The following is a 25,718-nucleotide window of genomic DNA, read 5'->3' as shown; positions in this document are numbered from 1 at the left end:
AATGCAGGGTAGACTTCCTTTAGTACAGTACCGAGCATGGAGGCTTCCCTAGGGAAGTTGTAAATTAAAATTTGTCAAAATAATAAAGGTCCTTCTCCCTTTACACTGTCATTTTCCCTACAAAGACCAACCGTGCACCGTACTGTACTCGAAGAATTCTATTAAAAATATTATAACATCACTCAAGTTAGAATCCCAACACAATAAAAAGCAGGTTTAATAAATTGCCTCCGGAATCCAACATTCGCCATACGGGGGTTAAATAATAAGAAAAGAATAAAGAATGTTTGATACAATCTACTGAAAAATTCGGGCCAGTTTCGCGAAAATCAGCTACGAAATAAAAACAAAAAGGAAAGTGTACTCCATGCATAAGCCGTGGTACCATTAGCAGATCATCATTGGAGTCGCGCATCCGCTTCTTGCCGAGTTCGATGCTCGCCATACTGGCACTCTGAAGTCCTCCGGGAACCGCAGTTGCCGGCACTCCTGACACTCCGCTAGCCAACGCGCCCATTCCCGCCACGTTCGTTGGCATAGTCGCCGTCTGCTTTTTTTTATTTTTACATGTATTTTTTTATTTTTATTTTCGTTTTTACATTTTTCGTATATCCGTTCAAATATTCCCGTTTCAATCCATGTTTCGTTTGTATATTTGTAGCCCCATCATGATCACCGTACGCCGTGTTCGTCGAAACACAATCATGTGTTTGTCAAAGTTTTTGTTCGTTTTAATTGACGTTAATCGTTGTTAACGTTTTTTTTTTATTTTTTTTTTTATTTATTTATTTCGTTCAGTGTTTGGCGTTATTTTTGCGAATGCGGTGATCGAGGTTGAAAATTATTATTTGTATTCCGGTCGGGCGATAATTTTGCAGGCGTTAATTGGCGGGTGTAGCGAAGCGTACGAAGATTGTTTTTTTTTGTATATATATTTTTTGGTATTTTTTTTTTTTATTTGTCAGCAAGCATGAAGAAGCATCGTCAGGCGGAAGAGGGCAAGATAAAAATAAAAAAAAAAACAGAAAAACAGACCAGTTGAGGCTGAAGCTAAGAAATGACAATAATCACGGTAATCTAAGTATTGAAATAAAGCCATATACGTGTATACATGGCTGTATATTACATAATACTGTACAGGTATGTTTAAAAATGTATACATACATATATCAGGTATACATATGTATTGATATATGTATATATAACTTATGGGGATCGTGTAGTCGAGCCGGTTCGTTTATATTTATACAGGACGTTCCAAAATCAAAGTACAATTCGACAGAGGGTGATTTTAGATGAAAAAATTAGCTGAAATTATAGAATAAATGATTTTTACAGTTAGCTGCGTTTTCAAGACCATAATAATAATTAGAGTAATAGTATTATTGAAATGGTTTGAAATATCTTTATAAAATTAATTAAAATTACTTTAAAAATTATTAAAATCAGAAAGCAATTATAAATTGAAAGAAAATCTGATAAATAGACTTTTCTTAAGGCATCTAAAATTATTATAGAATTCAACTTTATTTATCTCGAAAACGAAGCCATCTATAATACTAATCTGTTCCATAATTTTCACTTACTTTTTCCTGTAGCATCACCTGCTTCGAGTTTGTACTCATCTTTGAAACAGCCTGTATACTACACGCGTACGAATTGGTGGTCAACACGCAGATTGATGTATTTTGCGAGTACCAATATCCAACATATCAATCTCCTCGTAATTCCCATCGATCTCATTTTTTCAACCGAGAAAAAAACCCGTAAACAAAGAACGAGAGCAATTCGATCAATCATGCGTGTAGAATCTTTCATTCGATAAACGCAGTTGACAATGAAAATCTGTGTAGAAATTTCAGCAGAAATGAAATGAAACGAAACGAACTGCGTTTATCCGAATGGAGAAAAGAAAAATATGAAAGACGTTGAAAGGAAAGAGAGAGAAAAAAAAAAACAGCGAAAGGTGAAATGAAAGAAAACAGAAGCACCCTGAGGATCTCCTAAAAGAAACTTGGTAAACATTTTCTTAACAACGATCGCAATAATACTAATAATACACAAGTGTGAAGATAATAAATATCAACAGGTGTATCTGGACGTCGCCAACAGCAATCTGCGAATTAATTGCAAGAGCCGCCGTTTGAAAATGGTGGAAATAAAAAGTGAGAAGATGAGAAACGAGGAAAAGAAAAAGGAAAAAATATTCCATTTCATCCGTCCAAACAGGATATCGGCTGGCGTTTCTGATTCCGGTAAATACCTGAAATAATGACGGCTAATCTATCGAAATGTTAGTTTCAAATCTATCCTACTCCCTCGGCTAATTGTTTCTTTTTTTTCCTCGTACAGACGAAACAAGGGAGGAAAATAGAGTATTCGCAACAGGTGAGAGACGTTTCTTCATGGCATCCTGAAAATTCAACGAAGAAAAATGTACATTTAATTCACGCAATCAGCTTCGTTCCACGGTTCTGTTAAAGGGTTGCAGGCCTCCACCTGCTGTTCTCGGCACTCTTTTTTTCTTTCTTTCAATATTTCGACTGTGTTAGACAAAGTGTGCTTGCAGATGAGTGTTACAATGTGATCGTGTGTATTTTGTACGAATATCGGTTGCTTCCGCGAATTCGAGCAACACAGTGACTGATCCTTTTTATCTCTGCACATGGTATCGAGGGGGAGATCTCGTATCACACATTTGACAAACACACAGACATAGGGTAGCAATTCCAAAGAGTGCACTTTGCCGGATTGACGAAACAAATCCATGCTTTGCATCTTAAAGATTCACGCGAAGAAGACGTTCTTTAATGTACACTTACCGACTATTGTTGAGAAACAATGGGATTTTTTCATTAGAAAACATTGATGATTTGTGACATGGGACCAATTAAGTTAATTATTATTAGTAAAATTCATGATGAGGTTAAAAATTTAAAAAATTAAATAAAATTGAAAATGAACTAGTCTTAATGTGTTAACCTTCGGATGGCGGACCATGGAGAGAGTCCCAATTTTAATTGAACAGCATTGTTTCTCAACAATTATCAAACCGTATCGAAGGAAGACGATTTACCGATAAGAAAAATCGAAATTTTGGCGGGAAAGTTAGTTGATCGAGCCGCGGTATGCACCCTTGGGAAATTGAAAACCACTTTTAGAGAATAAGACTTCCCTGCCAACAAGCTGGTCTGCCGCAATCATCTATGCGAGACTTTTCTTCCATTGTATCCGGACGTGGCTGCAGCTCTCTGCGCGACGTTGCTGAAAATATCTTTCTCACGTTTCCTCCTGTTTCTATCGTTTCTTTTTCTACTTTAGTCTCTCTAGTTGTACCACAGATAACAGACAATTCTATCCTTCGAGAGAGAGAGAGAGAGAGAGAAAAAAAAAACGTAGGAGCTGAAGAATATATATCTTTCATTGTTTGCTCTTAGCATGCCTTTCTTTCAAACGACACTTTAGTCTTTCCTTCCCCACCAATTGTCCCTAAAAAGTATCTGAATAATTCCCCCAGAATAATTTTGTAGGAATGATAAGACAAAGACACATGCATAGACGAATTTTCCATAAAAATTCGAAGCCAATTTTCTTGAATTATTTAACACGTTCCGATGGCCAACTTGTACTCGATTATAATTGTGTGCTTGTTGGGATAGGAAACGTGTTAACGAGAAATTTAATTGCCATGTTAAAAATGTTCGCGAGCAAAATTCTAAGTCGAGGCATCTATGGTATAAAATTTCCCTTCTTTTTCTATACTCGATAGCTCTCATAGTGTTTTTGTGTGGGACAGCAAAACAGCAGCAGGGGTTGATAGCTGGGGTTCGTGCAACACAGCTTGTCAGCAGAGTGGTGTACGTGTCATTCATAAAAGACATGTCACTTTAACTACAATTTATTTACAAAAACCGTGCTCTCGTTCCATTTCAACTCGAGGCTAATTTTAAATAAAACAAGTACAATCTATTCCCTTGTCTTATAGGAAACAATTAAATTTCAATTTTCTTTCTTTAGTTAGTCTCAAGACAACGGTTGTTAATTATTGGAAGAGAGAAATGGAACGACCACGAGTGGCTGCAAAAACGTATCTGTATACTCATTAGAACCTAGGCACCGAAAAGGTGATTAGTGTATTGCAAATTAGTTGCTTTGCACCTGGATAGCTGCGATAGGCTGCTAGAAAGAGAGAAATAGAACAGTGGTGTTTGGTGACGTTGAAAAAAAAAAAAAAAATAAGAATTGTGCCTCGTATACTACTCGCTACACAGTACGAGGACTAGCTGGAAATATCGTACAAGGAGAATGTAAAAACGGACGAACACAAAAGCGAGAAACCGATTGAGTATGATCCGATTGAGAAATGTGAAAATGATGATAGAGAAAGAAAACACGAAGAGACTGTACCGTGGACAACGGGGTAGTCTGTTGAGAGGAAACGGTGAAACTTAAAAAGGAATAAAGAACAATCGATATTATACAGGTATATAAGGTGTCCCTGAAATAGATAGTCTCTTTAACAATTTATTAAATAATTTCAAATAAGATCATTCTGTCAAACTCGATTTTACAAATGTTAGGATGTTAAAGTGTTAAGAAAGCAACGTCAGTTTTTCAACTTTCTCTTAATTTTCTCAAAGCATTTTAGAAACATATTACTACAGATTTCTCATTTTCTAAGAACAATGATAATTAATGATTTTTAGGAAATTTGTTACTTTATTTTACCAACCTTGAAGGAACCTACCTTAAGAAGACCATCTTTTTCAGAGACACCCTATATATTAATGACAACCGTACAGAGTGTGACGTCTCGTTTTAAAATAATTTAAAAGGCAGAAAATAAGACGCCTTGTTTCAAGGAATTTTTCTTAAATGAATAAAAACTAATGAATTTTATAATTCATATTCAACGATACACTTCTGTTACGGCTATCGCGTGATTCGAGCACTGCGCAACTGTTGGCCAATTTTACACTGCGGTTAAGTAAAACCTGTATCACGTGCGACAATGCTATCCATGAATATCCATAAATATCTCGTAACCATAATATATATACGTAGAAACAGGGGACAGCTCGATACATGTACAATTAGCGCATATATACAATATACACAGTACGTGGAATACGTAAGAGTGTGAACAAGCATCAGACACTGTTAAGAACAATTAGCCTGATGCTCGTTCATATACAAGAGGGACTAGAAAGGAGAAGCTCGACGTATATACTCGACGTAGATTGGCGAAAAGCAGCGCAGCAACGAAAGCTCCTTTTTCTTACGCAAACCCAGGAAACTGAAAGATCGTGACGATACACGTGAAAGATTGAAGATAGAATAGAGAATAGAAAGAAGGGATGATCGATTAAAATATCCGTGTACTTCGAATGTTTTGTTCATTCTTCCTACCGATAAAATTATGAAGAAAACCATTTCTTTTCAAATTTAAGTTTCACGCAAATTATTCCAATTGAATCAAATATCTTTTTAAATAGAGAAAGACAGTACAAAATATTCATACGAAGAACACGCGACATAAGATGAAAAAAAAAAGAGGAAGAAAATAGATTATAACAAAGGTTAAGAGGTGACAATGACATATTTCCCTGAAAACAGACAGGAAGTGTCAACACCGGTACACTCTCCTCAATACAGACAAAAAAAAATCATATCAAGGTAAAAATAAGGTAGAAAGAAAAAAATGTATCCAGGATAATGACAGAACTAAACAAACATTTTTAGTGATACAGATTGTTAGATAGACAGATAGAAATGAGAAAGAGAGTTAGCGATGATAAAAAGACAGACACACAAGATGATAGAAATAGGCAAAGAAAGATAGAAAGTAAGAGAGAAGAGAGAGAGAGAGAGAGAGAATGCATTACCGCAATGCTAGCCCGAGATTGTGCGGCCTTAATGTGGGCTTGAAGGTGCAGAGGGGGGTGGAAATAGCGGCAGGGGTCCCGATTGCATCGGCCCTTGACAGCGTCCATGCAGACCGTCACAGAGCCGTCCTCGTTCGCCTGCACCGTCTCGAGGGGGTGCGCAAACCGGCACTCCGTCTCGCCGCGTTTGCACGCCCCGCGTTGAAACTCGCGACATACCTACAGCAAGAGCGAACACGCATGGCATGGCACTCTATCTATGTGTCCAAAGGGGGCTGGCTAAGGGGGCTGGAGATGGGGCGCAAAACCGGCGGAAGATTCATCAGGCGTATCCTGTTTTTGTATATGGCAGGCATGCACAGCAAGTAGCCAAACGGGCGACCGAGGTTGCACGCGAGCTAATTTTTCGATGCGTACTCAACGTGAAATTTTGTAAATTGAAATAAGAAAAATTAAGAAAAATTGGGGTTGCTAACTGAATTCTAGAGGTCACTGACGATGAGGAACCCTTCAGTGTTAAAATGGCTTTTCATTATCCAAGAGCCCACGATAGAGTAGAATCGATGCACTCGGCCGCCCGTACGGGCAGTTACGTGTGCATGCCTGGTATATAGTATATTTGGAACTTTTTCGATGATTTGAGTTAGTCATTATGATTTTTCAGGTTCCATTGTACTGTTTCCAACGTTCTGTGAACACTGTAGGTTACTTCTTTAAGGCTAGGTAATTGATGTTTAAGGAATTAACATTTCTCGCCTTGAAGAAATACGCTGCAATGTTTACGACACATCGGCAAGATAATATTAGATTGGCAATTAAATCCGCGGCCTTCGCATTTCTTTCCTTATAGTAATTCGCCATATTCCTAATGTAATAGAATTCTAGCGATTCTCAAGTAAAGTACGCGAAGAGTTGCGAATTTAATTGACAATCTAGTGGAGAAAGATAGTACGATGGATAGCTGAAATAATCGTAACGACGGTATGTTTGCTTGTGTGTACACGCCTGTGTGTATGTGTGTGGGTAATCTTGTTTTGGTATGTATTCTTTCTTTTTTTGGCTCTTCTTCGAGATATAAAAGCTGATAGATATAGGACAAACTAAGCGGTTCTTTGATTTTTTTAACCCTTTCAGTGAGAACACTATGTGTATAATAAAATATTTGCTTCAATTATTTCACGGTATAGTTGTAATTTTTCTACGCTCAATTAACTAAAATTTTCCATTCAAAAAGATTGGAAAATATTTCTTTTATAAACATCAGTCCTGCAGAGCTGGAGCTTCTTGGACAGCAGTAGATGAACAGAGACTCTGGTCAAATATGATATCACAAGCCATATGTATTTTTATTATTTTTTAATTTTTCAACGAAGTTTTGCCTTTTATATGTCTGCTGTCCTAAGAAGCATAACTTGTGCAGGTCCATATATGGGTCCTCTAGGATTCATATATAGGTTCATAGTCTTGAAAGGGTTAAATTTTGACATTAGAATGAAGCAAAGGAACATTTACTAGAGAATAGAGAAAAAAGTACTGTTATGCGAATGGAAAATAGACAAGGAAGAAATTATACAGCGTGAATTATTTCTGAAATACCCTGTACAATACAGCAGCTTTACTTTGGAAATAAGAAATAACTTAATTCATTCTAAAGAACACAATATGTACAGTTAGATTAAATTTCTTTTTCACTAAAAAGTCTGATTTTATTGGAATTATGTGGGTATCAATCGTGAAAACAATTTTAAATTAAACTTACTATTAGATATGAAAAAGATTGTTTATAAGTTTTAGAAATTTTGAAACATTCATGTGTTGAGTCTTAATAAATTTGTTAAATTTTGACGATGAATATTCAATTTTTATATGTACCTATCTCTTATAAATTCTCAAACTCGTCTGAAATTATTTTATGTGTAACCATACGTTTCTATATCGAAAGAAAAATACTTTGTAATTAAAACCTGAATTATATTAATTAATCTTCCACCTTTAATTTATTTTCAATTTGAAACTAAACTCAACATTGGTTGTTCTAGTGTTAATAATCCACGTTAAGCTGTATCGTGCCGTGGCAATGAACGTGTTAATCAACTGTCCAATTAATTTCCGCAATTATACTCGCTGCTACACTGTTTTGTAATTTACATCACTAACTGTGAATTAACGTAAAGTTATTTTTACTCTCCCGTTGATATCCCATTACATTCGACTTCACTATAAATCGTATGGTTTCACATAAAACTTCAAACAGAAATTAACAAACTTGATTATGTTTTCACGATAGAAGGATTCTAATTAACCGCAAAAGAAAAAAAAATAAGAGAATTGGATTTGTGTGGTACATAAAGCAGCGACGAAGCAAAGTGTTCAGAGAAGGTGTGAAAAGGAAATGCGAAAGAAACGTGTGTGGAAGAATAGAAAAATAATACTAAAGAGCGCCCTAATTCTGGAAATAGGGTGTAATTTTGGGAAAGCATAAAAAGAGCCAACCTGACTTTTCTTCGATTCCTTTCCCTTTTCATTCTGGCCATCGATATTTAAAAAAATATTAATACATGTTTCAAGATTTTTCAAATTTTTCTTCGTATTTGTATCAATGACCAGAAACGAAGAGACATCTAATCACTACTCTACGTCGAATTAAATACCGTGTTTCTGTGAAAACAGGCGCTGCTCGTTGGTTTCGGTGTACCCTCGCCCCGCCCAATAAGGTCAATAGGATACGGAAATCGGACGGCTATTTGAGGGTGAAACAAAGAGTGGTGTTGTAGGAGATTGATATCTCCACGGGCATACCTTTCAGTGTTCTATCAGTTCGGTTAATTCGTACACAATGTGTTAGAGCAAGGACGAGCATTAAGGTAACCGCTCGTGAAGTTTCGTATAAACAAGAGTGATGTGTCATTCGAAATATTCAAGCAACCGACACAATAAGACAAACATGCCATTTGATCACTTTAATAATTCTTTCAATTATAATAATTATCGTTTAAATTATATGACTTGTAATTTTATATATATATCACGTAGTTTTCATCAAAAAATTCAAATGAAAATTATTATTAAATATTAAATCGCAATTAATTTGCAATATGAATTGGACGTACCAAAAAGTTGCATTCCACAGTTCAAATTTGACAGCAGGAACGTAGTATGAGTGACCAGTGACAGGTACACTCGCGGTCAAAACAGGCTTCCTCGGGGAAAGGGTAATCCTCCCACGCACACTCGTAAAAACACACGCGCACACACGAAGGGTTCCCCTTCTCCGGACTTGCGCGCTTCCTCGTAGGCGGTCGCGAGTAGACTGACGATGGAAGGGGAAGCCTCCGAGGTCTGGGCCCCCCACCGCTTGCGTAGAAGCGTATGCGTGGAAGTGTATGCGCGGAAGAATTTGAATATCTACTTTTCTTATTATTCTTACTTTTTAGATATATACTAAGCCTGATTTAATTGTGAGTGTACTATAAATTAAAAATAACGTAATAATATTTAAAATTATTAAAAATTATTTGCTGATAAAACAGAACCTTAATATTTGTCATATTGCACCAGTTGTTTAAATACTTCAAAAGACACATTATTCTTGTTTGCTTGAATTTCATTGCGACATATTACTCCGAACAATTTACCTTAATACTCGTTTTTGTGTTAAAGGAATTCTTGCGCATGCACCACACATGCTTTTCTTCAGCCATTTCGCCATGTCACAACGCACGGTGTTTTGGGTGAAACATACATATGGGAGTTAATCTGCTTTTAATTAACAGTAGAAGCAGAAAATCAGTATTAAAATGTATCGAGTATTTAGAACCATTTTTTTTCCTCGCTCTTTAATTACTCGACTAAATGAAATTTGTAGTACAGAACATCAATGACCTCATGGCAATCACGGTGGTAATTAACAAACTGTGTAAACCCTAATTAACGAATCGTTAATTTACTGCTGGGTTCAATACTTTACAAACTGTCTATAAGGTATTTTGAAGCTCTAATTAGTTGAAAGCGCTCATTGAATGTACTATTTTTTCCTTTAACCAATTTTCAATATTTTTACTTCAACTTCTATTTAGAAATATTTCAAACTATACGAAGTGTTTTAAAATACATATAAAGTACTTTAGGGATTGAACGCTTGAAAATAATTTTTCCAAAAGTTAATTAAAACACATTTCCTCTTGTTCTGACAACCTGTATATGCTTACCTTTACAAGAGGTGTTCAAAACGACCACCTCTAGACTCCTTACTCTCTGCGTTCAGAGAAACATTGCAAAGTGTTAATGAAAAATTCCAATTCGAAGGATGGCCTGGTAATGGATAAAAAAAAGAAATTATTTTACATTAACCTATGTAGAGAAGAAAATTCTACTAGCTCGAAGGATCAACAAATAAATGATTTTCAACACCTCTTACGAAGCTGAACAGACACAGGTCGCCAGAAACACAAGCAAAAATTTCATGAAAAATTACTTTCAAAGAGCTAACTCCTAATTACTCGTCAAGGGACACCGGGTTGTATTTAACACGGTGCATTGCGAACTGACCCAGCAAGAATCATGCGAGCTTCTTACATAGAAATGGGACAGCAAAAGCCATGTAAGGGTAGCAAGCTTTGTGAGTGTAGAAGCAGAAGGCTGAAAAATTTGTCTAAAATTTTTTCATTCAGACGTGCAAGCCTCGAGAAGCAGACGATCTTGTTATTTTATTGTTGATGCTGGAAAAATATCAACGACACGCACACCCATCCATCCACCCACGCACACAAGTACGTACACAGGCGATACATGAATCAGATGCAAAACATGTAATAAAAATGTTTCAATGTACACGTAAGACACTCAAGTGTTTCGGAAGAGACCAGTAGAAAGATGAAAGAAAGGATTGACGAAGAATAGAGAAAGAGAAATAGGGTAATAGATGATGAATACACAGGATAAATGGATCTATGATCTATTAAATACTGATTACTAGAGAATTATTAATTATATGGATAACTCTTGTCATTTTTACAAGAATGAAAATTAGAAAATTTTTTGAAGATAAACGTTTCGTAGATGACAAATCAGAATAATTATAATTTTAAGTATTTTGACGAGAAAAATTATAATACATCATTGTGTGTGATTTGCAATAAAAATCGATGAGAATGTCGTTGACGAAACGTTTATTAATTGCGATATAATCCTCTTATCGTGTCGAGGCCACAGGTTCGCGCAAAATTTTGATTGCATGTCAAAGAAACAGGACGGACTGAATGTGGCTGTCGAACAGATATACGGGGCGTTTCAAAAAAGATGCACACCGTGAAAAGTTTACCATTTTGCCATTTTTCAATCTCAAAATAGAAACGATTTGAGACTCGACTTTTAGAATATTCTTAGACGACTGAACGATTAGCTGATTCCATTACAAAATTTAAATTTTTAACAAAGTTTCCAAAAATATTAATTAAGCAAGTGCTTCCATTTCCCATATCGCCATTTTCCCTGGGAATTATTAAAGTAACAAGGGATCACGCGACCAGTTGTTCACCCAGTCACCCAGGAAATGCCCCCACCACTCCGGAAGTCGAGTCCCCAAATTCAAATCGCTCATATTTAGAAAACTAAAGATGCAATTGAAAAATGGCAAAGGACCCTTCGATTTCCCATTTTCACGGTGTTCTTTAGTTATCGTCAGGTTATCTGTTATGTGTGCTAGTGTATGCTTGATGATCTCTTAAACGCGTCTCACCGTACAGTACCAGCTTTGTGTTAACAAAGATCAATAAAGGAATATAAGACAAAGATAGGATTCAAGATACGTGGACTGGTTGTTGAAGCACACACCCAGATAAAAATCGAACAAAATGATGAGAATATTCTATTGTAAAACGTATCGTTAAATGTGTCTGTCTGTGCGTGCACGCGTGTGTCATATGTGTGGGGGTGTATGTATGCATGTAATATATAAAGAACGTGAATAAAAATTCGCATGCGATCGTATGCATAACGTTAAAGCACCTCCTCCTAGCTGTAAAAGTAAACACATAAATCGCAGTTCTTACGTTCAACGATTAATAAGAATTAGTAAACAATTAATGCTGGCAAAATATATATATATATATATAATATATAAGTAGTTATGCTGAAAATATTAAGTACACGTGGGTGTATGGTTTTGTAACTGCTAAAATATCGTATATGTAAGATATACATATATGTAAAAAACTCGAGTAAAAAGTAGAAAAAGCTGCAAAGAGCATTGCAATATGCAATTACAGTAGACTCTCGTTATATTGCCACCGATGGGGCTATAGAAGCAGAAAATTATTAAAATTTCCAAGCGGAAATGTATTATTATTATCTGTGAAAATCAAATTGCTCACGTGGCAATATAACGAGAGTCTACTGTACATCAAAAAATTGCGATCCAATGTTTTTCCAATAAATTGAAATATTTTTCTTTCGTATGGAAAAGCATTGTATGCTGCTACGAAAAAAGAAACGAAAGAAAATCAATATTAGTCAAAGAAATGAGATTAATTAAGATGGCAAATTAACTGACGGAGAAGATTGATATTATAATCGAACGGCTCGAACTAAGAAACAGAAGGAAATAATGAAACACCGATACCAATTCGTATTAAGATAAGAAATGAATTGTAAGATAGGGACATTTAATTAAGTGCCGGCCTGTGAAAAAGAAATCTTACGTAGTAAGGTGCAAAAGTTCTCGGTTGAATTATTTTTAAACAATCAATGAACCTTGACTTCTTCAAGAACGAATTTATAAAAATTAAGTCACGATTTCAATTTATTCTTTAATTTTGCAATTAATGTCTTGTGTAAAATGTACTATTTTTTTATTCAATTATTTTAATTGATATTTGAAGTCAAAATAATAAATAATTAAATATAAATGAAGGCAATATTTTGTATCAATAATAACTGTGCACTGACCCTTTGGTGCATAATTTAATTAAAAAGGTCTCATTTAATTTTACTTCTGTACCTTTATTTAATTAGTAAAATGAATCAAATTTCCCTCTTGTAAATCCGAGACTTTTGAACCTTACCATATATAATATTTAATTGTCAGGTACAACATAATATGTTATAGTGTCTGTATATGTGGCGTAATTAGGTAAACATCGATCGTAAATGGTTAAATGTAACCAAAGAAAAGAAATTACAGACTAAATTAATAAACATTGCTACGCTTCATTCATTCTAGAGATTATGACACTACCATGACTGGAAAAAATAAACAAACGGTGTTATCGTCTCCGTTCTCTACAAACATTTGTCCCTTGATTGGTCTAATTACTGGACTAATTACGCGCCAAAATTAATTGCTTCAGAAAATTTCTCAACAACATCTCGACCAATCAAGGTGCAAAACTGTTAACGTATCTAAGTAGCAGAAATCTAAACATATATTTGTTGGTTGAATATTAATAAACATTTTGTAAATATATGTGTGTCTGTGTGTATGTGTAGGTGTAAGAGAGAAAAAAAAGAGAGAAAAAGAGAGCAAGCAGCAGGCAATTAATTTAAAAACCATTAATGATGTAACGTCCGGGAGAGTATGCATATTTCCTTTTTTCTTTCATCGAGGAGCAGTGGAGCGGAGATTTTGGAAATTTCAAAAGGATTTTTCATGAGAGACAGAGTGAAATATGGGTGCATTCGGTTTCGTCGTCTAAATTCTCACTCACGTAATACGTATTGCGATCAAAGAAAAAAAAAGAAGAAGTCACTTTTGCATTTAATTCCTTCTTGCAAGCAACTACGAAGATGTTTGTAAAAGAAATACAGTACAGTTTGAGCCATACTTTTGAAAAAAGCAATAGGCATATTACATTGAAATCAGAAACAAAGAAAAACGAAAGTGGCGTTGAAAAGAGAAAGAGTATAATTGGTGGAATACAACGTACACGAATACTAAAGGTATATACATAAAAAGCGTACAAAAATGTTCTTTTAACTCGGTTTCTCTGACTACTAAATGAATTCAAATTGAAAAAAACAAATAGAAGAAGATTCAATAAACAGTCGTGTGTGTTAGATATTTCTTTTCAAATTTCAATTGTATTTCTTTTATTTCGAATAATTCAATTTTATACTGGCACGAGTCATCGAGTAGTGTTACATCACAAATACGTATCATTCATGAATAAATAAGATAATCATCATCGTTATCGTACGTTAGCACACATATATAATAATAATATTAGACCAATTGCTGATTAATTGATAAATAGATTCACGATTTCACAGAATATTTTAATCAACGAACATCACATCGCTTATACTCTTTTTTTTTTTTGTTTCTCCTAGTGGAAATCATCAATTAACAACCCTAATATTTGTGAATCACTATAGACGAAAGAGAAAGGACGCACAAATATTTCAAACATACTCGTGGTTCGGGAGCAAGAGGAGAAATGGAAGGAAAAATGTTCGCGATATCATAGAAATATCTCAAGAAAGTTCGAACAACCCGTAAATATACTAGATAAAAATGAAACAGACGTGTTTTGAAATCCCAGGCTGGAAGAACGAGCGACTGATCAGACTAATTATCCATACACGTCATTAACCCTCGAATGGCGGACCCTGGAGAGAGCCCAACCAGTATTAATTGATTTTCATTATTTTGCGCTAATATTATTTACTATTTTCTTTGTTGAAATTATGCAACGAATGGTCTGTAAACAAAATGTATGAACAGAATTTTTTGGCAAAGTAATAAATGCCTCAAACTAATTAATTTTGTTCTTCATTAATTACTTGCTCTGAGATCAATTAATTTGTTAACCTATCTACTATGTACATATTTTACTGTATTTACATTAAGTGTAAATAATACTTTGACATGTTAATATTTAGTTGTGCAAGATTGTGTAACAACCTTCTAAATTAATTATTTACTTTAATACCGTTTGGAAATTGCTACTTGATTCTGTGACTCGTACAAGAGACAAAGAATAAAGAAGTTCTCTTCAGTAGTTGAATACACCAGAAATGTATTAAATTCGCTTGTTTCTTCGTAAGGAAAGCAAGTTTTATTTCACAGACGATCTATCAGACTTTATTTATTTTCTCCGAAGAAATGACCCGTGCGAAACTTGGTAATTTCGCCGCGGGCTGGAAAAAGCGGTACATTCTGAGGAAATCTGTAAACTTGTACATTATAAAACTTACGGTTCCCTCTACAACGAACAGACGAAAGTTTCGCGACATTTTTCTCGCAACACTTGGCAGCGACTGGCACAAGAAACATTATTGTTCCCGCTAAAATGTTTTCTTACGCGCACGTTTATCGACGCGTTGCCTTTCGGTGCTTGCATTCGCCGCGGAAACTCGAATAATTTACGGGTTTAAACATTTTTCACGCGACAGAGTATAAATGCTACATATTAATAAATGCTACATCACCGTGTTTTTATATCGTCATGAATAAATTCATAAGATTAATTAAGATCTCCACTTTTCTCATCCCCTTAATCTAAATACCTAGAAGAACCACCGAGACTCTAGATCTCTGACTTCCAGCCCAGGTTCTCCTAAATCTCTTCCCCAACTCGTCACTGAACTCTAACCTCGTTCTTAGACCAAAATCCCCCCGAGTCATCCCTCCGAATCGCGTTCTCCAAGTAGCTTTCGCGTAAACAATTTCAGACGACAACAAAATAAATAAATAAAAAGAAGAAGAGATTAATAGAGACCCGATCAACTTCGATAATACGCTTGGATCAGTTAGATCAGATGATGAATCGGATAATGGTAGACCATCGGGATTGTGCAACGGGATGTAAAAATAGGTGACAGGAATGGGGGGGATGATTTGATAGATTGCATCGGTGGATATAGGCGACACTTAATTGGGGGGACCAGCCGGCACTTGGTACACGGTATCGGGCGCGGTCATTAGGCATCCTGAGGCCCCGGCTGTGCCGTCTTGGGCCCCATGCTGTTGTTGTTGTTGCTGTTGTTGTTGTTCTTGTTGAATGTAGTTTCGTAGTAGACATACCTCGAGGCGGTCAGTACGCGGCATCTTCTGCGGCATCGCCACCGCTTGCGGCACCACGCCAAGGGGGCTTCCAACTCCTGTGGGATCAGCCGGTCCCATTATCGCCGGCATGATGGGGCTGGGCGCGAAATACGGGCTGTAGGTGTTGCCAACCTGCGGCATACCGGTCAGGTACGGATTCGTCGCCTGTGGAAACACACACCCGGATTGTATCCAGGTAAGAGGGATTAGAATGGATCTGTTACTTTGATTCAGAGATCCGCGCGAGTCTTCGATTACGCCGTATTTCTTTTCATTTTTTGCTTTTTCCTTCTAGCCGGTTAGTCTGGCACGCTAGCCACCCAGGGAAGCACGAATGAACGAATTCGAGGCTTTGCGAGGGTTTTGATTTTTATATTCAATGAAGATTTATCAACGATTATCATTGATTTTTTTATTATTTCTCGCAAAGTCTTGATCGTTTCTTTCTCGTCGAATTCCATGTTTCGATAAGAAGCGTTTGATTTTGCGTAGAACTGATTCTCCAGAAGCGAAGCCAGGTAATTTGAAGCATAGTCGAATAAGCTAAACTCTTGTCTTTTCGTTTTATATGAGCACAGGTGTGCTTCTTAAATTTTAGCAGCAAAATTTGGCAATCGTGATCAAAAAAGTTTCCCAAGAAAAATGAGGGGTGGAGGCCCCAAGTATATAGGTGTAAACATTTTCGCGGGAAAATTGAATCAATATTCTTACTTTCCAGTTCTATACTAAAATTCATAATATCTAATAATTTGAAAATTATATTATTTTTATTTCTAAATTACTTTTTATATTAATATCGTCGAAATTAAGATTCTAAGAATTTCTATTTCCCTGTAACGCCATTTTTCCTAAGAAAACCTGATTGAATCTGTACAAATATCCGATTTTTGAAAATATCCGAAAATTTTGTAGGACCTTCGGCAAATACTCGACTGTGCAATGAGCATTTGATAGCTGATAGTGCGAATTTTGCCGCATACTAACTGTCGAAAAGCTTCATCGGTGCTCGAACGAAGCAAGAATGGCCATTGACCCGGAAATACGTTTCTCGTTAGGAGGGAAATAATAAGTTTCCTCCGGGAAGCTACCGTGCCTCGATCGTTTCATCGTTTTGCGCGTTTCCCTTCCTCTCGAGCCGATTTCGCGGACGATATCGCTCTTACAAGATCCAATTATCATTTTTCAAACCACTGAAGATACCAAACGATTGTCTACAAGAAAATTATTCCATCCGAAAACGGAAGTACCGTCGTTGCATTTGAATCCGCTGCAAGGTTATCAACTGGAAGAATTATAATGGAAATTTTCAATTTTTCTAAAATTAGAATAATTTTCAATTAATTGAAAAGTGATTCTATGTATACACTACACTGCTTTAAATTTTCGAATGTTTGCTTTTGTTTGCCAAAATGATAATTCGAAGGTATCTTCAGGTATTTAAGAAAGTTAGGAAAACGCGATGATCCAAATTGACCGCGAATTAACTCATGCTTTATCTCGTCCAAAGGAAAACCCTCAAAACATCTAAGAAATTTTCTATTCTCTCTTTTGCTTGTTCTCCTTTCGACGCGGGAAATCAAAAGTATCTCGTGAAGCATGCAAATCGCATCTTCTTAATTTACGTGTGCGACACTCTTTTAAATCAAATCGAAGCTTTCATACAAACGCTCACTATTTTTACAGGCAAACTAACGCATGCGGTAACGACGAACGTTCGATAAAAATCTGATAAAAAATTTCAATTCACCACCTGCTAAGCAGACGAATTAATAAAGAAAAATAAATAATCTGTTATGTCTGGTGTAGCAGGTCGTCGTGACCGCAGCGTGGCGATTTAAAAAAGACTTTCGTTTAAAACTAAAAAAATTAGTGGAAGCCAACCAAAACCAGGAGTTACCATAAAGGCGTGGGTAGCGAGAAGTTGCTGCTGGATTTGCTGTTGAAGGTGATGGTGTGGTGCCGGAGGTGCCGGTGCCTCCTTGTTCACCAATGACGTAATTGGAGAACACACCAACAATCAACCACAACCACGAGAGCCACAGCGGCAAACATAGGGGACAGACAGGCAGTCATACGAGTAGTATAGGGTTCGATATCACGTAGCAACGACTATGAATATTATGTCATGAAATAAAAAAAGGCGAGTGGGCGTTGATGATTGTGCAATTTTTCTTCTATAGTATCGCCAAAGAAATAAACAGAAAAAACGGGGAACAAAATTCTCGATTCACAGTGAACAACAATACTGAAACGATAATATTATTTTCAAAGATAATTATTCCTATACATATTAACAGAAAATTAGAAATTCAACCTGTTCTATCATTTAACGATCAGTTCAGTATAAGAAATTAAAAGAAATTTTACTTCTGCAGTAAAATTAACTGAGTTAGAAGTAAAATATTAATTAAACAGGTCGAGATATTCTATTACTCTGTATTAATACATGAATAAATAATTTTCTGGAAAAATGGTTTCATTGGTTCAGTTTTGTTCCTCACTGTATGCGAGCACGCGAAAGAGAGACAATTTTTCTTTTTATTGAAATTATATATCTGTTTTCTTTATTTGAAAAACGTAATGGGTTGCGTGGATTCGCCATACGAGTTTGTGTATTTCATTGATGCATAGGAATTATTATTAATTGCAGAAGTAATTAACTTATGCTCACAAGAAAATTATATTCGATAAACAAGACTATATTTTAATCCATTTCATATGCATCAATCTAATACAATGATTGAGAGATAAAATTTTGACGAACCAACGAAACGACCATACGTTTCGCGTCGACAATGCAAGATACGTAACTACCGTTTTTAATTGTTATATTGACTGTCCATCAAAAATTATGAATAAATTGAAGAAGCAGGAGGTGACACTGACCAAACACATGCGGCGTGCTAAAATTTCTTTTCTGAGGTTTTATCTCTCGGTGCAATGCCCACAAATAAAGAACGCTGGTGAATAAAAACGATGCAACGATATCTCTTTAATGAGAAAAAAGAAAAAAAAAAATTTCCAAACATTAATCCTCTAATCATCTGATGAACTATATTTATTATAAAAGTGCACACGTTGCATCTGCATTTATTTACGCAGCGTTACCTACCATAAAAAGGGTAATATCTAGTGGTAATCGTTAACTAACACAGACAAAATCAAGATCTCTCGATTGTGATCAAAGAAAATGTGTGAATGTGTGAACAGCAGAAGACGTGGTGCAACGAATGTTTAAATCTTTCGACATACCACTGTTGGTACCTGGCCAGGTACGAGTGGCTGGGCCGGTGTCAGACCCATTTGTTGCATTAGCGCATTCTTTAACGCCAAATGATTGCGCCCATTTATCAAAAGCTGGTCCTTCAGATGTTGCGGTGGATGGAAATATTTGCAGGGTGGTTTATCCCGATTACATCGACCCTAAAACATAAATGAAAAATCCTGTTAGTACAAAGTATAACATTTACATATCACTAAAACTGGGTCTCTCTCCATGGTCCGTCGTCCTCGGATCAACGTTACAACAACCAGCGTTCAATGTACACTGAAATTCCAATGAAAAATGAAATAAAGAAATAATTAAGAAACTTGAAACCTATTATTTGAACCCCTTTGGTGATTCTAGAGTTAACTATTAAATAAGAAAAATTAGAGATGGAACAAGAGTATGTAACAAAGTGAAACCGTGTCAGGATGGTACTAATTAGGCCCGAACGATATTAGTTCAGGAGCATTAGGCAGGCATCCGTGCTTTCTTACGGAAATTCAGCGGCTTTACGTAACAGCAGCTCGAAAGCATAAAGCCGAGCTCAGAAGCTCGTAGCGAAGGGATGCCTGCTCAAATATCGAGTAATTAAGCACATTCGAGAGTTTCGAGGAGTAATGTATATCCCTAAGCAGGAAACTTTCGACCCACTGAGAGCACAATTGCCGGGGAACACTATCGTACCATACTGCACGTCTACAAAAATATTCAGTTCAAACATTATGCAGCTCGATGCATATTAACGTTCGAATAAAACGGATGCATTTTTGAAAGCTGAATAATTTTGAAATTTCTGAATTCGCTATCTTCTTCAAGCTTAGTTTCTTGAATTTCATTCGCACAGCTAATGTACGGGACGTTAACCGAACTTCTGTACGACATGACAGAGTCTCACGAAACACGGCTCGTAAAAGAGCAATTATCAAGAATAGAGTTTTCCTAGTAAAATTATTCCTCGCGACGCGAATGACAAAGCGTTTGAACTTAATAGTAAACAGAGAAACGCATTATCATCGGAGTGCAAATAACGGGTAGAGTTTGGCGGAATTTAAAGCAGCGTATATTTTAGGCGACGCTAACTGGCGAGCGTAGTATTAAAGTTGATTTAAAGGGTCTACTGATAAGAAACAGTATTCTCAGGGGAGCCATGCGAAACGTTTCCCCCTCTAATTTTAATGAAACTTTAATGATATTTAGAGGATCTCCAGAGAAGGAGCCACGTCATAAATCCCGGTTGCAACGACATAATATCTTGGTGTATCCTTCGTCGCGGCTTTCAAATTCAAAGAATCAAATATCGTAAAGCGAAGAATGCAATATGTCGAGCTTACGAAAAAAAGAAGGGTTTCATTTTTTTTCTGCACAAAGTCACTTCTAAGCGTATAAACATAAACTTGATGAAAGCTTTGAAAGCTGCCAGAAAAATTCGTGCAGCTTGCTGCTATGATACTGTAAGCGAACGGTACGAAAGAGGTTTAAAAAATTGAAAGGTCGCGATGAAATTCTTCAAGATGAACAATCTTCTGGGTACGGATGGTGCAAGAATAGTTCATTTTGAATATAAAAATAAAAATTTCTGATTTAGGACACATCAATTACTGTTAAGAAAATAATAAAATAAAAGATTTCGTCGATATGAGAAATTCTGCTAATTATATTTAATAAAAATATTCCATCAGACCAGAGTCCACGTGTAACATCTTCTTTGTCGTCTTCGAAAACCTTTCTGATACTCGGAGGAAGCCGAACCAAATGACATCAGGGGCTCCGTTTCATTATGTCGAGGACCTGAAAGCCCAGCTGAGTCAGTGGCTATATCCTCGGTGTAAAGGGAATTCCATTATTTTCCTTCTTTAGCCCCTTTTTTTCCTTCTCGTTTCTCTACCGTCGCAGATATTTACCGAACGTCCGCGATTACTTCCATTGTCTTACGTATCCGAAGTTATGCTACCCCCTCGTTTCTAGCTAACAACATAAATGCCGAATGAACAGGAAGATCCAAGTTTAAATTAGAAAATAGAACTATCAAATTCTGGAATAATTATAGCGTCTACACGTTCTCTATCGTGTCGGGATTCAATGTGTTAGGAGACAGTGTCTAACTCGTCCACCAAGAAATAGGAAACTAACGTTATACCAGTCGGTGTCTATAACAGAGGGAATCTAATAGAGTTCGTGATCCACATGAAGGATCGGCAGGATCGAAATGAACTTTTACGCATTAATATGTATCGCGAGGTGGCTCTGCTTTACGGACTTCCAAGGCGGGCCACAGCTCGTGCGCGACGAAATTTGTCAAGATATAATGAGGGGAACCCGGGCCAAACTCGTCGTTCTCTAATTTAGTTGGAAAGTGTTGTTCACCCTGCTACCTCTTACCTTGCAACTGTGTCATTAATAATTCCGCGTCGTTATACCGGTGGTGCGTGCGTGCACGGGATGGAAGTTGAAGGCACCGGTGATGCCTTTGCATATTATGCGGGTGTAAGGAGGACGCGACGCGTTTCGCACACGGTCCAAGGAATATGATATCGCTTGAAATTCCAGCAAGACCAAGATTTCATTTCACCATCTTTCCCTGATACTCCTTGGGATTCCGTTCCTCTTCGCCTAGGATTATTGTATTTCTGATGAGAGTTCGCTTCGCTCGTGAATAATCATTTTCGAAGATGCGCCACCTTTTGAAATCGAGACAGCACTGTCGTTTCGAATAACTTTCAACGATCGATTATTTATCGAAAGGGTAAAGCGTTGTTTCAGTGAACACTGAGATAAAAATTGAGAACTTTCTTTTCCGGTCGGTAGACTGGCGAGTCAGAAGTCAGCCTCCATGGTCGAGTGATCGTTTTAATAAGCAATAACGTTTGCCCTAGCCTGAAAAACGAATAATAGCGAGCGAGAAGAGGTAAAACAGCGAGACGAGACAATGGTAAAAGGCTTGCCAGCCCCAGCCCCTCTTCGCTTTGAAATTGTCGGCGGCGAAGGGCACATCGACGCCACTTCTCCACTTGAAGGGTCAACGCGGTTAGCCGCGTGTATTGTTAGCAATTTCGACTCCCTTCCTCTCCCTGATTTTCCCCCTTCTCACTGTTTAACCCTTTCAATTGGGAAGACGAATCGTTGTCTTCGTACAAATTCTTAATTCCAATGAACAAGTACAGTCGTCGAAGGAAATATTGAAATTCATAAAACTGATGATATCGCAGTTGAAGAATTATTATTTTCATAACTGAGCGAATTGCAACATCTCAAGAAATAAATTTTCACGTCGAATAGAAGAGGGTTGAAGCAACGATCCCGAGGGTCGGAAGTAGCCAGCATTGTGTCCAACAGCTCCCTTATTCGTTCGTTTCCGGCCAGCAATGTTTCGTCCGTCTCGCGAATTTCGAAGGTGGCCTGGCGTTAGCAGCAGGTGGTAATGCACCTGGAGTTACGGCTGTTTTGTGCGATTGTCTCGTATTTCAGTGAAAACGGTATCAAGGGATTCGTGTCTGAGATATACGACGTACAACCTACCCTTAGGTGGCTAGGTGCTTCGCACTTTGCGTTAAACACGCGTCCATTAATATTATACAATGTTCAAGACGCGGGTGATTCAATGAAGAAGCAGATAATTACGAGTGGAAAATTAGATCACAATTTGGAGTGAACATTTTTTTTCATACCCTTTCGAAATGATTGTAATTTACCAATTTTTAACTAGTCGTTTGCATGAAATATGAAACATTTATACCGAACGAGTAGAAAGACGCGAACTAAAATAAACACACTTGGAACGCGTCACAAAGGGCTCTTAAGAAATACGCAAAGACTTGAAATGGCCTGATACAATCTTCTGAGTAGTGGCCCTCTTGTACAGAACTTTGGTGCTTTTCTTAAATATTTCAGTAGTCTTCATATTTGCGGACAGTGTTTCCACTTGAATGTTTAACAACCGTGTCCCATGGCTTTTCTTCGAGTTTCTTAACTAGCTCGTTACTATCTTAAAACCCACTATTTCCGTCCATTTTCTCTCGTTTAACTGTAAACAGCTTTTCTATTTTTTTCACGAAATCATCCAACTACCATTCGACGGTTCCCATAAGATGGTTACGTTGTTAGAGGTTTTAATTAGATACCATTCATTTTAATTCCGCCAGCTTCGTATGATAATGCGATCCGTCGACAGGCGCGGTATAAAACTGGCACCGGGCTCTGCGCCTCGGATCTCGTCGCGACGCTGCGCGCCGTCTTTATTCAAATTTCCCGTCACTCGATTAAGCAGTCGATTTGCTCTGGATTTACTTTCGCCCAAGAACTTCAACGGCTGTGACTTTGAGCACGTGCAAATTCGCGGGGATCCGCTCTAATAGCTCGCGCTTAGGCGGCCGAAAGAGGGTAGACAGAGGCCAGGGTGCTGGTACGGTTGGGATACGTAAACTCGCTAGCCCTTACCCACCCTCGATTCTCCAAGAGTTCGTCGACGCCATGCCGATCAAATGTCTTTCCACCTCTGCGCAATCTACTTCGACTACTTACACGAATCCCTGACAGATCCCTATCAGACATGAGACTTTTCTATCTGCGCTGGCCTTAGAAATTTTTTTTTCCACCCCTATGACTCATTTATTCAAATGCTAATTTTATACAAATTCTCCGTGTTCCTGTTAATCAGCACTTCGTAACGTTTATCTCTAAAGCGCGATGCAGGTACAGTTACTAATTGAAAGGGGTAGGAATCCGAATAAACTTCTTTTCATCGACCAGGCTGCATACAACGAATCGGTGATTGCGGGGTGGATCGACGATTTAACAAGACATTTCTCCGAGTGTGAGTTATCGTTTAATGAACTCTTCGACTTCGGAACGTTGAAGCACCCTAGAGTCTAGTGCACCGTACAGGCCTGGCCTTGCCACTCGAGCTAAGGGCTGCCAACCGCCAATTCCGTCTCTCTCTTTCCACCATTTTCACTACTGCGAGCTCGTACCAGTTAACCGGGTCCGAGGAGTCGCGATAATTTGTGCAAAAGAGAGAGAAAGAGATAAAAAAATAAGAGCAACAGGCTGAAGGAAGAGAGAGACAGCGGAGGTTTTAGCGTTCGATTCGTCGGCACAATTAAACGAATTAATAGGCGTCGCTTGACTCGTTCAACTTCCCTTCGTTTCACCACTCTTCATCCCCGTCACACTGTCGATTACGATCCCTGTCGGTTGTACTTTCGCTACAAGCCCGATAACAATGAAAGTTTGCTCGAGATGCACCCTGTTAACAGAGTTCTATTTTTGACAGCCTCTAACCCCTTCGACACGTTCGAACGTTGCGAAATGTCAGATGTTTAATGAACGTGGCGAAATTTTTTTGTTTAAAAAGTTTCCAATGGTACTTTGTAATTATTGTAATATTCGATACGCCAGAGGGGGATGAATTCTTTCGATGTGCATTAAGACTCTTAGGACTTCTTAGAAGGAAGAGGGAAAAAAGTAAAGAAACGGAAATAGGTGCGATAAGGGTAGCAAGAAAAGGGAGTAAGAAACGCGTGGAAAGTAACACGCTACGAACTCTAATGCTTTCTTCTTCGATCGCTCAGAAAAATTTCCTCCGCCTTTAAACCTCTTATCGTCCCTGTTTCTCGCATTTTCTTAGCCCGTTTCTTTGTTCCATCCTCGTGTATGTTTCTTTCACTGTGCTTCCGACGGTTCGGCTCGCCTCTTGCTTCCCGCGATACCTTTGAAGCCCTCTAATTCGCTAAATTGTTATTTTATGAAAGACGAACTTCCGTTCTCCTTTGTGTCGAAATTCCCACCGCATCTCGACGGAGGGAAAAAGAATTTTTGATTACGTCTGAGCTGAACCATCATCCCTTCTCTCTCTTATTCCGCTTCGTGCCGCGTTAATCTTCCATCGTTTGAAAATGTTTAAGCAGAAGGAGACCGAACGAGGTCAATGATCTGCTGGTATATTTTCACAAATAACCGCTTTAAAAAATTTATTTTTGCAAAGAAGAAAATAAAAAGTATCGTTAATTCGATGACGAAGAAGTTGATCGAAACGACGAACAGCAATAAAATATTTCCAGGCTTTTAACGGCTCGAATTAAAATAAATCAGCCCGTTTAATTCCGTTCCGATTATTGCGATCGGCGTTCGAGCATATTCCCGGGTAACGGGTCGACAAAACAAATTTTGAAATCTGTGGGATCCGATCGTCGTGTTGGCGATGTTCATGAACGCATTACATACGTTTCGATGGGCCCCCATATCGCATGCACGGTACATTGATTTAATCCTGGATTCTATATCGGTCCACGGCTAACGCGAGCACGCCACGTAAAAAAAAATGCAATCGAAGGGATGCTGTTCGTCATCCACTTTCGATCTGGATTATCCAGGCCTAAAGCGGAACGCGTCTGATAACGAATCCTGATCAACCATCGCTAGGTAAGAATAGACAATCTCTATTCATAATAATAATACAGTAGATTTTTGATAAATTTTCATATTCGAAGTTGTAGGAAAAGAAATTTCTATAAAATGGAAACTGAAC

At 37.4% G+C, this 25,718-nt stretch overlaps 1 protein-coding gene across 13 annotated transcripts in view; it reads right to left on the bottom strand.

The window, feature by feature from the left end:
• Nucleotides 1–25,718, bottom strand: part of LOC114877207 (mediator of RNA polymerase II transcription subunit 12-like) — a 204,883-nt gene that overhangs the window by 13,547 nt on the left and 165,618 nt on the right. For 6 of the 13 annotated variants that reach the window (XM_029189478.2, XM_029189480.2, XM_029189481.2 and 3 more), the window contains 5 exons: nt 19,180–19,350; nt 17,825–17,905; nt 15,907–16,092; nt 5,886–6,104; nt 386–547 (listed from right to left, as the gene is read on the bottom strand). In XM_029189478.2, coding sequence (XP_029045311.1) covers nt 386–547; nt 5,886–6,104; nt 15,907–16,092; nt 17,825–17,905; nt 19,180–19,350 — 819 coding nt within the window. Of the gene's footprint in view, nt 1–385; nt 551–5,885; nt 6,105–15,906; nt 16,093–17,824; nt 17,906–19,179; nt 19,351–25,718 lie in introns of all 13 variants that reach the window. The other 7 variants (XM_029189482.2, XM_029189484.2, XM_029189485.2 and 4 more) reach the window with 7 other exon arrangements.

This window comes from Osmia bicornis, chromosome 8 (genome assembly GCF_907164935.1).
Source record: "Osmia bicornis bicornis chromosome 8, iOsmBic2.1, whole genome shotgun sequence".
Classification (NCBI taxonomy): domain Eukaryota; kingdom Metazoa; phylum Arthropoda; class Insecta; order Hymenoptera; family Megachilidae; genus Osmia; species Osmia bicornis.
Note: the sequence above shows the minus strand (reverse complement) of the source record. Positions and strands in the feature narration are given on the sequence as shown.